At 48.8% G+C, this 13,196-nt stretch overlaps 1 protein-coding gene across 1 annotated transcript; it reads right to left on the bottom strand.

Moving 5' to 3' along the window:
• Positions 1 to 3,827: 3,827 nt before the first annotated feature.
• On the bottom strand, positions 3,828 to 12,632 carry LOC113179119 (triggering receptor expressed on myeloid cells 1-like). The gene is made up of 4 exons (XM_026383535.2): positions 12,592 to 12,632; positions 8,860 to 9,216; positions 7,427 to 7,622; positions 3,828 to 3,933 (listed from the first exon to the last, which is right to left on the bottom strand). The coding sequence occupies exons 1-4, from the start codon at positions 12,629 to 12,631 to the stop codon at positions 3,828 to 3,830; spliced, it is 699 nt and encodes a 232-aa protein (XP_026239320.2). The 5' UTR covers position 12,632.
• Positions 12,633 to 13,196: the final 564 nt, after the last annotated feature.

Genomic DNA, 13,196 nt, shown 5'->3' with positions numbered 1-13,196 from the left:
CCCGTCCTCCTCCCTGAGTCTTCTGTCTGCCAGGGCCTCTCGAGCAGCAGGAGGACCTTGCCCCAGGGGGAGTGTCTACGGTTGTCCCCCAGAGGTGCTGCTGTTTCTTCAGATTGAGAAACCCTGAGGGAAATGTAACAAGGGAACAGCCCAGGAAAAAGCAGAAGGTGAAGAGACAGCGTCCTTCCTACCTCTATTATGTCACAGTCGTGTTGCGAAACACTCAGCAGCTCCCCGTTCTCCACCACAGCACATCTATCCCCATCCGTGTGGGGTCCCCCCTCTGTTCCACTCTGTGCCTCTAGTCACCAAAACACTGCCATCAACTGGCCACTGCCCACCACATCCCGCCAACCCGCACACCACAGTCCCCATCTGAAATGACACTGGGCATCCAAACTGTGCCCACCCTCTAAGGCCTGGGTTGAGCTTTCAGATGACAACATCTTCGCCAGTCTTATTCCACACCATGGTTCTCAGGTATGGGCAGGTGGCTGAATTACTCCAGAAGCCTGGTGGTACATACACACACACACACACACACACACATGCCAGGACTCTGAGTTGGCAGGCCTGCAGAGACACCCAGGAGTCTGCCTGGTAGCAAACAGCCTAAGTGACTCTGAGGCAGGTGTCCAAATAGACCATGCTTGCAAAAGCCCTGTTTGCAGTCAGATGCACCTTGAGGCCTGTTCTGAGCTCTGCCTGTGTAGGATGTAGACTTCCCCAAGCAACCCAGTCAGGGCATAGACACGGACACCACAGCTATAATAGTGACAGGAGAATGACCACAAGGAAGCCCTGGGCATTTACTTCAGTTCTCTCACTTAATCCAGTCAGTGCTGCAAGAGTATGCAATGGATGCTTGTCATCTTTTGACTCTCTGGCACCAAATACTGTACTGGAAAGGTGAATGTGGCCCAATGCATAAGTTTTCCTGAACTATGGACCTCTGCTTCCCCTTCTGTTAAGTAGGAAGGCAAATATTCCTCCCACACTTCTTCCGGTCAGCTATGACATGCCCACAGGCACTGACCTAAGCTCAGCAAAATGCATGATTTCACCGAGGATTCTGGATCCTGAGAACTGGATTGATTCAAGATTCAGGGCCCGTGGAGATGACTTACACAGAGGCAATTTAAGCATTCGGAGTCCAGGAACAGCATATAGTAAGTGGCTGGTGACTTCATGTGTCCAGAGAAACATCGCCAGATCATCTCCTGCATAATCCCAGCTGGGGCCTCTGCTCTGCCTTCCCTCTTGGGGAAAAATCTACCGATTTTCTAAACCTGGCTCTCCAGCCTCCTCATTGACCCTGTGAGCTCCCAGGCTCCCTCTGCAATCCCTCTGCTATCAGTATAGCCCAAGTAGAATGCTGTTGTTGGTCTTGACAACCATCACTGACATTGCTTAGGTGGCCCTGTGCCCTTAGAGGCCATGAGGCATACTGAGGCCCAGAAAATGGAGTCACTCCAGATCAGACATACTGACTGCAAGAATGCAGAGCTGGGACTCAAACCCAGACACGGTATCGTTTTGTCAGCCAAGTTTCCAGCAAGAAGCAGAAGGCTCACTAAGACTGAATAACTAAGGAACATTTAATAAAGATACGTGCATTTGGGGAAGCCAATATGGGATGCTGCAGTAGCTGAATCTGGTGGCCATGGTGAGCTGTCACCACCTACAGATCTGCAGGGTGAGAGGATGGAGCAGTCACCTGAACTTGGAGCTAGTGGCCATTTGGTGAGGGGCTTGAGGGAACCTTCAGAGTGAATGCAAGCACCTATGCCACTCCCTGGCCTCGACTCTTCCCACCCTCTGCTATCTTCTCCTGCTGCCCATTGGCTAAACCCAGCCAGAAGGTGGTGCCTGACAGAGCCTGTTGACTTGGCACACATGGGCAGGTTCCCAGGCATGCACTCGAGAGTGTCCAGCACGACCGCTTGTCTTCCAATGTAATGTAGTGCACAGAACTTTCCAGGCAAATGTCATTTATTGGACTTAAATACAACTTAACCTATAATTCAATGACTCACCAAGCCATGCAACTGGATGTCATGGTGTTTAACAGACAGCATTATGATTTCTTTGAAACAAACCTGAGAAGCATGAAGAGAACTGTATGCTATGATGCGACAAGTCCGCAGGAGCCCCGGAAGCTGAGCATGTGTCTTTTGCTTCTGGATAATGCAATGCAGGTGTTCTAAGGGATGCCATTTGGGAAACACTGCTCCAGTGTGTCCTGCCTCTTCTGGACAGCATCTAATTACAGTGTCCCCCCACCCCCCCGCGACCTGTTTTTTTTTTTTTTTTGTCACCTTCATAAAGTGGAGCAACATTGAAACTGCTAAAATGCAGGTCCCAGACCAACCACCTCAGGATGCAAACACTGTGTCACATAGTCGCTGCATCTGAGCTGCTCAGTTCAAGACAGGGAAGGAGCTGAGATGCTCAGCTTCTAGATAAGTCCTTCTCTCTTCTCTGCAGACTGGCCAGAGCTCCAGGATGAACTGAATTCCACTCACACCTCTTCAAATGGACTCAAAACGGGGGGATCAGAAATCATCTCTGAGGTCAGTGCCATCCCTGGGTAGGTTCAGACAGTGCGATATTCATTAGAAGGGGGTTCTCATGGGATGGAAGGATGCACCAGAGAACTAGGTATTTTTTCCCCCACAGGAGGAGGGGAAAGTCTTGGAGGTTATAGGAATATATTTTTCTGGCGTGAGACAGATGCTACGTGGCAAGGTGTGTTTGCTCTTGGAGGCTTTAGGATGAAAATGACCTTGACCATTGGTGAATTGGAAGGACCCTTTTGCTTTAGAACCCAAAGGTGGGAGATAGGAAGTCCTGGTATGAGGCTGGGGGACACACGCAGGTGGCCTGCATACCTATTTCATGGGGCACAGTGGGAGGGTTGCAGAGACAGCATGGGAGCCATCAGGGGAGTTGGATGCAGACCAAATGGAGGAGGATGGTGAGTGAGAGGTAAGGGGCCCACAAGGGACAGCCTCCAGAGCCTCAGTGGTGGGCTACTGTCACCCTGCCATGCCTGCCCCTCATGTGATTCAAGGACGAGAGGCAGAACTCCTTGCTCTCCACGTGGCTATGGATCCCCTCAGGGAAGAGTTGGTTTTCCTTCCTGCCAGTAGGTGGGACTCTCGTGGCCTCGCCTTGGTCACATACACCTCCACCTTCATGGGTTAGCTTCAGGGTCCAGAGACAAAGCGCACCCGGGGAGGAGGCGGGTTCCATCCACCCATCACCCTGCACGCCCATCTTGTCTCCTGTGCTTTCCCGGGACAAGCCGTCAGCGTCACTTTCTCTTTCCCAGTTACTTAATTCGCACCATGGCCTCTTCTCTTCTCCTCGTTCCATGGGTAGGAATGTTGGGACAATCACGATGAAAGGAGAAACCAGGCATCTGATTCTCGAGAGAGGGGGGCTCGCTCCAGTGGCGGGGGAAGGAGGACGCTTCTAAGTTCTGTCCATGTGGCCTAAATTGTATAGTCCAGGGTAAGGACACGGGGCAGCAAGATTAGCTGTGCCCACTCAGCCTCACAACCCCGCAGGAGAGGGACAGTGGAAAGCACTGGGCTCTGTCTTGATCTCATGCCAAGCTGCAGATGGAATGGAGCTGGGTCCTGCCGGGAGCCACATCTTCTCTTCTGAGGGTCATCTGTGTGGACAGGGCCAGGGAGTGGGCAATCCTGGCCTAGGAATCACCTGAGGGCACAGATTCGATTCAGGTCCCTCTCCACTCAGCTTCCAACACCTGCCAGGTGGACATGGATGGAGGTCAGGGTCACTGTCGTGGGTTCCTGGGTCTAGAGTCCGAATGACCTCTGAGTGACAACAAACAGGACAGTGAAGACCAGGCTCTTAATGAGGATTCCACAGGCCACAGGAACGACAATGCTGAACACAGAGAACCTGTGGGCGAGAGAGAGAGAGAGAGAGAGTTGCCACCAGCCATGAGGACCTCACACTCAAGGGTTTAGAAATTCCTTCATGTTCCCATCTTATCCGCTCAGTTCCTCCCACAGCTTCCCAGACTGTCTGGCCCTATGCAAAGCCCTTCGCTCCATTCCCTAAAACAACCCATTAGAAACATGTTTAGTAAAAGTATAGGGTTCACGCCCAGGTGAGCTTCATCTTGCCTTGGATGTGGCAGAGAGGGAGGGCCCTGGGCCAGGAAAGCTCAGCTCATCTCTGTCCTCAGCACCGTGACCTGCTTTCTGGGATGGTTGCCTCCCCTCCCCTCACCTCCACCCCCATCCCCTGCATTTAGCCTCTGTTTCCTCGTTTATAAATCAAGAAGAATCCAATCCTAGAGAAAATCCAATCTCAGATTTGTCTAGATGTTAGATACCATGAGAAAGAGACCCAGTGAGAGCAGGGACAGGGGCATCCCATCAGCAGATCCGGAAGCAGATGTCAAGGCAAGTCCTCCACCCGCTGAGACACAGGGACGAGGAGAGGAAGAGGCAGCAACGGAACAGAGGCCAGAGAACATTGTAATATTATATAAGAATTTAACATCTAAGGGAATCAGCAGCCCTGTGGGCAAAGCAAGGATTCTTTCATAACTATCTGTTCCATAACAGTGGGAAGAAACAGTAATCTTTCTTCAATTCCACTCCCCAACCCTGGATGGAAAATTTAAATAAATCGAAAAACAAAACCACAGAAAAAATCACCAGGAAACAGAATTGAGCACATTTAAGGAATAAAACAAAGCAATAATTTTCAAACTAGCACACATTATCCATTCGAAACTTAAAATTGGATGTACAAACTAGCAGACAGAATCATCCCAGCAAGAGACAAACTGCCCGTCTGTGCTGACATCTATCCTAGTCTCCACCTTGTCCTGTATCACCCGGGACTGCGTTCCCAAGGATGCCTGGTCAAGTTCAGCAACCAGTGGTGCTAGCATCCAGGCCCTGGGGACAGGGAAGCCAGCATCTGTCTCATGGTTGCAACGGTACCCACCAGGATGCCAGCCTCTGCCCTGGTAGAGCCTTCCTGCAGAGAGCCCTGGTTTCTGAGCTTCACTCACCCCACTCCCTCCGTAGGGCTCTGCCTGATACCCTGGAGCTGTTTGTTTTCATGCCCAAGGATCCTGGGGGGCACCCACCCCCACTGGACCATCATCTCATGTCTTTCAGAGGCTGCACACAAGTCCCCAGAGCTCTGGGGTGCCTGGGAATTCATGGGCCCCACCCATTGCTTAGAGCCCCTCTACCCAGTGACTGTGAATGCAGAAATACCAATACTTGAGGTTTCCAGCATAGGGACATCTCTGTGTCACCCAGACCTTCCTTGAAAAACCAAAGCTGTCCCTGTGAAACCACTTATTTTCTTCCCTTTGCAGTCCCACTTCCTTAGTGGCTCTGCCAGTGATCACTTCCTAAAACACTTGAACAGGACTGTTTTCCCCACAGCCTGTCCCTCACACAGTAACCCTGAGACAGGGTGCTCGGATCCCCCCCTCCAGGACCTTACCATCCCCAGGTTGGGGCCTCCACTCTTTCTCACCAGGGCTAACCACTCCTTCTTTCTCAAATAGCTATAGGTGACTTCTGACCATCAGAATAGTTAATATTAGTTAATAGAGTTAACAGGTAAAAAGAGATACAGTCTCTTCTAGGAATGTTGGCGAAGATGCCCACATTCTCTACCTATTGAAAAGTAAAAGTTGGGCTGGGATGTGGCTCAAGCGGTAGCGCGCTCGCCTGGCATGCATGCGGCCGGGGTTCGATCCTCAGCACCACATACAAACAAAGATGTTGTGTCCGCCGAAAACTAAAAAAAATAAAATAAATATTAAAATTCTCTCTCTCTCTTAAAAAAAAAAGAAAAGTAAAAGTAGTGAAGACAGAAAAGCGTTAACTCACACTAGATTATTTTATTTAATCCACAAAGCTTAAATGAGCACCTATTATGTACCAGGCACTCAGGCTGTGTGAGTAAAACTACATAAGGAGGAAGATAAATAAGTCACTGCCCACTGTCATAAGAATGGAAACTGAGTAGCTGATCTCCAGCTGACCTACATCCTGTAAGCTAACCAGTTCCAGACTATGGGTAATCCTTTTAATAATGTAGAAATTAAGAAAGTAAGGAAATATGTTACCTAGTACACACACTGCATCATGGGTAACGTGGTAATGATATGTAAAGAGGAAATAAATTTAGTCCCAACATTAAACAGAAAAATCACTGTCTCTACCTTCCTGGAGCAGGAGTCCACATTAATGAAGAAGTGAAGAAGAAGGGGGAAAGACATATCATTAGTGGGAATATGGAAGAATATTTCTATCTCTGTTAATTCAATATTTAATGATAACACGTTCTAAGATAAATCAGCATTTAATAACAACTGTAAAGCGAGGTGTTCATGCCAACTCAGTGGCTCTTTGCTGCTATTGTTTGGATCTGAGGTGTTTTCCAAAGTCCCATGTATTAAAGGCTTGGTCCCCACATTGGCACTATTGGGAAGTCATGGAAACCTTGAGAAATGAGATCTGGTGGAAGGTGTTTAGGTCATTAAAGTCATGCCCTTGAAAGGGAGAGTGGGACCCCCAACCCCTTTCTCTTTCTTTTTTTTTCTATATCCTGATCATAAGGTTTTGCCAGGCATTGCCACTGTGATGTATTGCCTAAACCCAGGCCCAAAAGCCATAAGGTCAACCAATCCTAGACTGATACGTCCAAAGCGTTGGGCCAAAATAAACCTTTCCTCTTTATAAACTTATTACCTCAGGTATTTGTTACAGTCACAGAAAGCTGACTAACACACCTACACTTTAGAAATCTCCTGAAAAATTAATTTAAATGTACTAAGACTGGACCCACCTCCAGAAATTTTCTTTCCATTGGTCTATGGTAGAATATTTACACCAGTGTTAAAATGAAACAAAGCAAATAAAATCAAACAAAATAAGACAAAGACAAATGCTTTAGACAATCATAACCTAAAGCTGCTATGGAGCTACATGATCCTTTCCAGTTTTTTAGCATGCCTGCTGTACCAACAGGACACTGAAGCCAGAGAGGGTCCTGACCTGCCCCAAATCACACAGTTAGTTTGCCTGACACAAGAAACCAGGGTCCCTAACTCACAATGCTTCTTCCATTGCACTATTAGACTGGATCACCTGGGATTTTCCTCTCCTCATCACTTCGTTGTCCAAGGCAGGAGGAGGGTGAGCTGAGGAAAATGGCACTCTTGTTCAGAGTCTCCTCCTCACTCTACCACCACCCCCTTCCTTCCCTGGGAATTTCCACCCAGACTGAAGCAACGCTTGCCCCACCCTCCCCACCTACCCCCATCCCTCTTCCACCACATCCTCTAAGCACGTGGACTGGGGAACAAAGGATTTGGTGTCCAAACCAGGAGTCCCAGGCCTGGAAACCATACCTGATGGCATCTGTAGGGTTGACTGTGATGTTCGGAGGGATGACAGCTGTTGGCATGGGTAGGGATTGGACCACAGTTCTGGAGCTGGTATAGAACGTTCTCAGGGTCTTCGTGGGAGGAAGGGTGGTAGGACGGATGGTAGTAGGAGCCAATTTAGGGGTAGAATTCTTGTCAGAGGTACGCTTAGTTGAAGGATCTGCAAGAAGCACATTGGATGGATGGATAGATGGATGGATGGATGAATGAGTAGGTGGATAGATGGATGAATAGATGGATGAATAGGTGGCAAGTAGATGGAGCCACGGAGGAAGATGAAAGTGACCTTTCAAGAAGCAAGGTTTTCCTTTGCAAAAACCAAAAATGTAGTATAAGGTTAGCCTCAGTCAGAGATAGGAAGGAGGAAGAGAGAAACGGAGGAAGCAAGGGAAGGAAGGGAGAAGGAGAAAGGAGCTCTCAGGGTATCTGGGTTACTGGAAATGTACGTGCCTGCTCTTCTTTACTTATCTATATGCCCCTCCTTTTTCCAAGAATAATTCCCTTGTTATTCTATCTTATCCCATTCACTCTACCTCTTATAAGTACATATTACTTTAAAAGTTATCTTGTGGGCTGGGGCTGTGGCTCAGTGGTAGAGTGCTTGCCTAGCATGTGTGAGGCACTGGGTTGGATTCTCAGCACCACATACAAATAAATAAAAATAAGGATCCATTGACAACTTAAAAGAATAAGTTACCTTGTATTAATCCACTGCATATGTGCCATGACTTAGGCTTAGAATTCCCCTAGTGCTAGGAACTTCAACCTGTCTGCCTTTCCTCTGTCTTCCTTAGTTCATGTAATATTAGTTGCTGGAGGCAGAGAGCCCAACAAGGCAAAGGCCCTTTCTCAAGGAGTTTGGAGATTGATAAGGGAGACAGATAAGTAAACCAGTCACTACTCCCCCATGAGATCATATTGTCCACAGAAGGACCCCGAATGAGCCTGGAGACATGCTCCTGACAAGTGGGAGTCACCTTGGGCCTACCAAGTCAGGATCTGTATTTAAAATGAGACCCTCACGCAGCTGACACTCCCTGGGAGGTCTAGGGTGCACTGTCTTAAAAGCATCTCATGCATTCTTGGGAGGAGGACAGGGAAGTCACAGGAGGCTTCCCAAGGATATGCCTTCTAAGTGGAGACTTGAGATAGGGGAGTAAATTCTCCCATATCTACTGCTCACCTTTTATAGCACCCCACTTCCTATAACTGTACCCTAAATTAGGCTCTGCAACCCAAAGGGAATCCATGCTTAGAAGCCCCTGCTTGCTGTGTGTGAAATGCCTGTTTAGGGCCTCACAGAGCAGACAAGGAGCTTCTGGGAGAAAGCTGGCTGGCTAGGACTCCTGAGCTCTGCTGGTGACACCACCACATCCATCCACTCCCAGGTCACTCACCGGCAGTCACCACCAGGCGGACAGGATGGAACAGGAGGACAGGCTCCTTGGGAGGAGGATAGTAGACCACACACCGATACAGTCCTGAGTCCTCCACTTGAAGGTTGATCATTCGGACCTGAAACATGGACTCCGGAGGGTCATCTTTGAGAAGGTACCTCCCCACCTGGATTTGATTGAGTGTCCCCTGAGATCTTTCTGTGACAGCCAGTGTCTGGGGCTCCTCCCCATTCCTCAACCTCTGCCAAGCCTTCTGGCTGTAGGCATACTTCATGTTGGAGGGACAGTCCACTGTCAGGGTCTCCCCCTCTTGTAGGACATACTCTTCCTCTTTTGACTGAGCAGCAGCTTGGAGTCCTATAAGCAGGAAAACACAGTTAGTCTCTGTCATGAAGAGTTGGGAAAGAAAAGGAGAGGAGCCAGCTCGTTTTCTTGTCTAACCACCCATTTTTCAGATGAGGTCCTTGAGGCCTCTGGAGAAGAGGCCTCTTTCTTTTTAAGCCACACTGGACACTAATCTCTCCACCACAAAGTGTTGGTTTTGTTTTTTATGACAAGAGCCACGCTGAGCAGAGTCCATGAAAATCTAATTTGATAAATGATCCTTTTGAGAGGAAGTAAGTGCCTGATGGGGGACAGAACAAGGGATGCTGTACAGAGATCTTGGTGGCTGAGGCATGGCAGAGGGTATAGAGAGGGGCATGGGGTGAAGAGAGGCGAGGAAGACATGATACCAGCAGAGAGCCATTCTCCAGGAAGCTTGAGGACTTCAGCTAAGTCAGGGGAAAGAGATCAAAGAGACCACTGAACAAACAGTGAGGAGGCTATTCTGAGGACACGGTGGACAGGGGACCCGACAGTTCCCTCCAGCGCTCTTCCTTCCTTGGGTAGCCCCTCTTAAGTGGCTTACCCATGGGCCCACCCACATTCTCAAGCACAGCCCCACCAACCGGCCAATTAAAAGTTCCCCCTGGCCCTGGCCACACTGATTGGTCATCAGCTGAGCCAATCAGAATCCTCCCCGGGCGCATGTCATCAGTTGAGCCAATCAGAATCCTCCCCGAGACTGCTACGGCTATTCAGAGGGTAAAAAACGTTTCTTCGGGCTGGGGCTGGGAATGCGGTTGTGGACTTCCGCAGCCGTCTTTCTACCACGTGGAAACGGCTGCCAGAGAATGAGGCCGGAGGCCGAGGGAGCGAGCCGACGGTGTTACCTGTCCAAAACCGCACCCCTGGGCTCCCCCAGTACCCCAGCCGAGAGACCCCTCCTCCTGTTTTTGACAAGGAGACACAGCATTGTTCCTCCACTGGGGACAAGTCCTCCTCCCTCCCCCAGGGTCACTGAGCAATGTCCGGAGACACTGCTGTGGTTATAACCAGGGATGGAGGTGGATGCTGCTGGCATCTAATAAGTACAGGAAAGCGAGAGTGGCCAAAATATCAGGAGTGCTGACTTTGAGAACCCGGGTTTACAGGAACAGTAAGAGTGATTTTTTCTGCTCTAGTCCAAGCAGGGCTTGCCGATGGAGGTGCAGAAGATCCTGTCTGTGCTTCCAAGGGGACACTCGGGGCTCTGTGGTTCACTAAGGGACCACAGTGTGTCCACTCAGGCCTGGAGACACCTTGCTCCAAGGAACACCAGGAACAGGTTGGATAGTAATGCCGGGGCAAACCGTGGGTCAGGCCACCCCTACCTGCAATCACCATCGCTGTTCTCAACACCATGACTGCACCTCCGGGCACTTTTATCCTCCGTGGTAGTTCAGGAGTGCCCCCGTGAACAACGCCAAGAGTTGTCCCTTAAGTGAAGTGCCTACCTTCCCTGTTGACCAGGCCAGGCTCCCGAGGCCCTGCCTATCTCAACCTGACCTTAGGAAGACCCTCCTCAGGGGCTCCTGGGGCTTTGAAGGTGAAGCAGAGCTTGAAGGCCAATTCACTTCTAAGGAAACCTTTCGAAGGTTTTCCCATGCAATGTCTATGCACCCAGGCCAGGAACACCCCCCACAAAAGATGGTGAGCAGAGGTGGAGAGATATCGTAAACCAAGTTTAGTTCCTCATTTATAGAACTATGTCTGAAAGCCTTCTCTGTGCCAGAAACTGTGCTGGACTTTGTGAAAGACACACCGACTCCAACTTCTGGTTGCCACCAAGGAAGACCTAACTTCCCACATTAACGTTACAGATGGATTTCCACTCTTTTTAGAAACTTGACCACCTCTTGCGAAAGAAGACAGAAATATATGCTCAAAAGCAGTCTGTACCCCATCACAAGAAAGGAAACCCTTTCAACACACTAATAAAAAAATACTAATAATAATAATTACCATCTGCCAAGAATTATATGCTAAATGCATTATCTTACTTAATCTTCATCACTTATAAGGTTGCCACTGTTATTCCTATTTTATGGATAAGGAAACTGAGGGACAGAGAAGCTAAGTGACTTGCCCAAGGTCCCACAGCAATAAGGGATGGAGTCAGGATTCAAACCTAGAGAGTCAGCGCAGTCTGTGCTAAGCCTTTGAGCTACATTGCCCAACACTGTAGTCTGATTGGAGTTAGAGCATCCCCACCCAAGGATGAATGGGCATCTAGCTGGGAGGGGCTTTGGGGTGAACCCCTAACCTATCCCTGTAGGGTATATAATGAAATATACAGCTCTGGTTTTTTCTCTCACAAGTACCCAACCTTCAATCCTCTGCTTCTCCCAGTTGTCCTTCAAAAAAACATAAGTAAAATAAAAGCAAATGCACTGGTTCATGAGAAACCAGTTCCTATTCGCCTCGGTGACAGCCCCAGCTCCAAGGAGATCCAAAGCAAGCACCGCCAGGTAGCTGCCCTTGACCCTGCTCAGTAGGTCCCAGAGACAGCCACTCCCTGGGCTTCCATCTCTTCCCAAGGCAAAACTTGTTTTTAAGGTCTTGTCATTTCCCCTCTCTTATTCGGGTTGATTAGGAGGAAGAACCAGCAACGCCCCAAATGCTCTGCAGATTGTAAGAGATTGTAGGGCTGGGGATGGATCAGCTCTGCTGAGCCTGCCCAACAGGGCCCTCCAGCCCCAACACGCAAAAGAAAGTAGGGATCCTAACCTCCTGGAGAACGGGCTCCAGGCTGCTTCTGTTCCCACCTGTGTCTTTAGCAGTAGCAGATTTGCTGGTTCACAGTAGGCCCCAGGAAATACTTGTTAAATATATGGTATCTTTTGAGTTAACAGATGTCCACATTAAAAGCACCATGATGGAACACATAAAGTCCAATTTTTCTGTATAATTTTTAAAAAGTACTAATTTAAAAAAGAGAAAAATGCTTTTCAAAATCAGACAAAATTATTTCTGATCATACCGGAGTTAGATTTCCTCTATCATTATTTTCATCTAGGGTTTTTCTGTCTTTGACATCCAAATGCAAAATGCACAGGGAGGCTGGGGACATACCTCAGTGGGAGAGCACAGATGCCTAGCATGCATGAGGACCTGGGTTCGCTCCACAGGACTGCCAAAAAAAAAAAAATCAAAGACATCTTTCTTCCCTAATTCCACCCTTCTTTGATTTATGTACTCAGACCTGTGCATTCTCCTGGTCCTGCAGACCTTGGGTAGAGAAGCTCAGACTGCTTTAACTGCTGGTTGGCTTTGTCTTGGGTGGCCGGGTGCTCTGGTCCTTCAAAAAGAGAAGGTCTCCTGGGGTCCAAACCACAAGTCTCACCTGCTCGCACCTCTCCCTTGCCTTACCTGAAAAAAACAGCGTCCACAGTAGCCCCCAAAGCATCATCCTTCAGGGATTCCAGCTCCAACTGCCCCTGTGGGCTCCTGCGTCAGTTATAAGGCACCACCCTGACACAGTGGCTCCGGAAAGTTGCTCAACAGGACATGAGGCCATTCCTGGAAGGTTCCGGGTCAGATGCTTTGTTCCATCACTGTTGACTCTGATTGCATACGTCAATGAGGAATCCAGAGACCACGGCCCAAGATTCAATTAAGCTTCTTTGAACCTCAATTTCCTCTTCTCTAAGACCGGTGGTATTTACCTTCTCAGCCTCACAAAATTTAAGTGAGCCGGGAGCCATGGCACACGCCTGTAATTCCAGTGACGTGGGAGGCTGAGGCAGGAGGATCACAAGCTGGAGGCCAGTCTCAGCAACTTAACCAAGCCCTTTGTAACTCTTAGCAAGACCCTGCTTCAAAATAAAAAATAAAAAGAGATGGGGATAAAATGATAAAGTGCCCCTAGGTTCAATCCCCAGTACCCCCTGCAAAAAATTGTGCGAATATTGTGGTCAATTATAATTGCTGCCTCGACATCCATTTTAAATACAGTTTTCACTTTCTCAATGCTG

The sequence above is a fragment of the Urocitellus parryii genome, chromosome 8 (assembly GCF_045843805.1).
Source record: "Urocitellus parryii isolate mUroPar1 chromosome 8, mUroPar1.hap1, whole genome shotgun sequence".
Lineage (NCBI taxonomy): Eukaryota > Metazoa > Chordata > Mammalia > Rodentia > Sciuridae > Urocitellus > Urocitellus parryii.
Note: the sequence above shows the minus strand (reverse complement) of the source record. Positions and strands in the feature narration are given on the sequence as shown.

Excerpts from the sequence above, each read along its gene's own strand:
- LOC113179119 (XM_026383535.2), bottom strand. The coding sequence starts at position 12,631 with ATGATGCTTTGGGGGCTACTGTGGACGCTGTTTTTTTCAG. Across the intron at positions 9,217-12,591 it reads GTGGACGCTGTTTTTTTCAG|GACTCCAAGCTGCTGCTCAG; the intron begins GTAAGGCAAGGG and ends TCCTGCTTATAG. Across the intron at positions 7,623-8,859 it reads CCGCCTGGTGGTGACTGCCG|ATCCTTCAACTAAGCGTACC; the intron begins GTGAGTGACCTG and ends TGCTTCTTGCAG.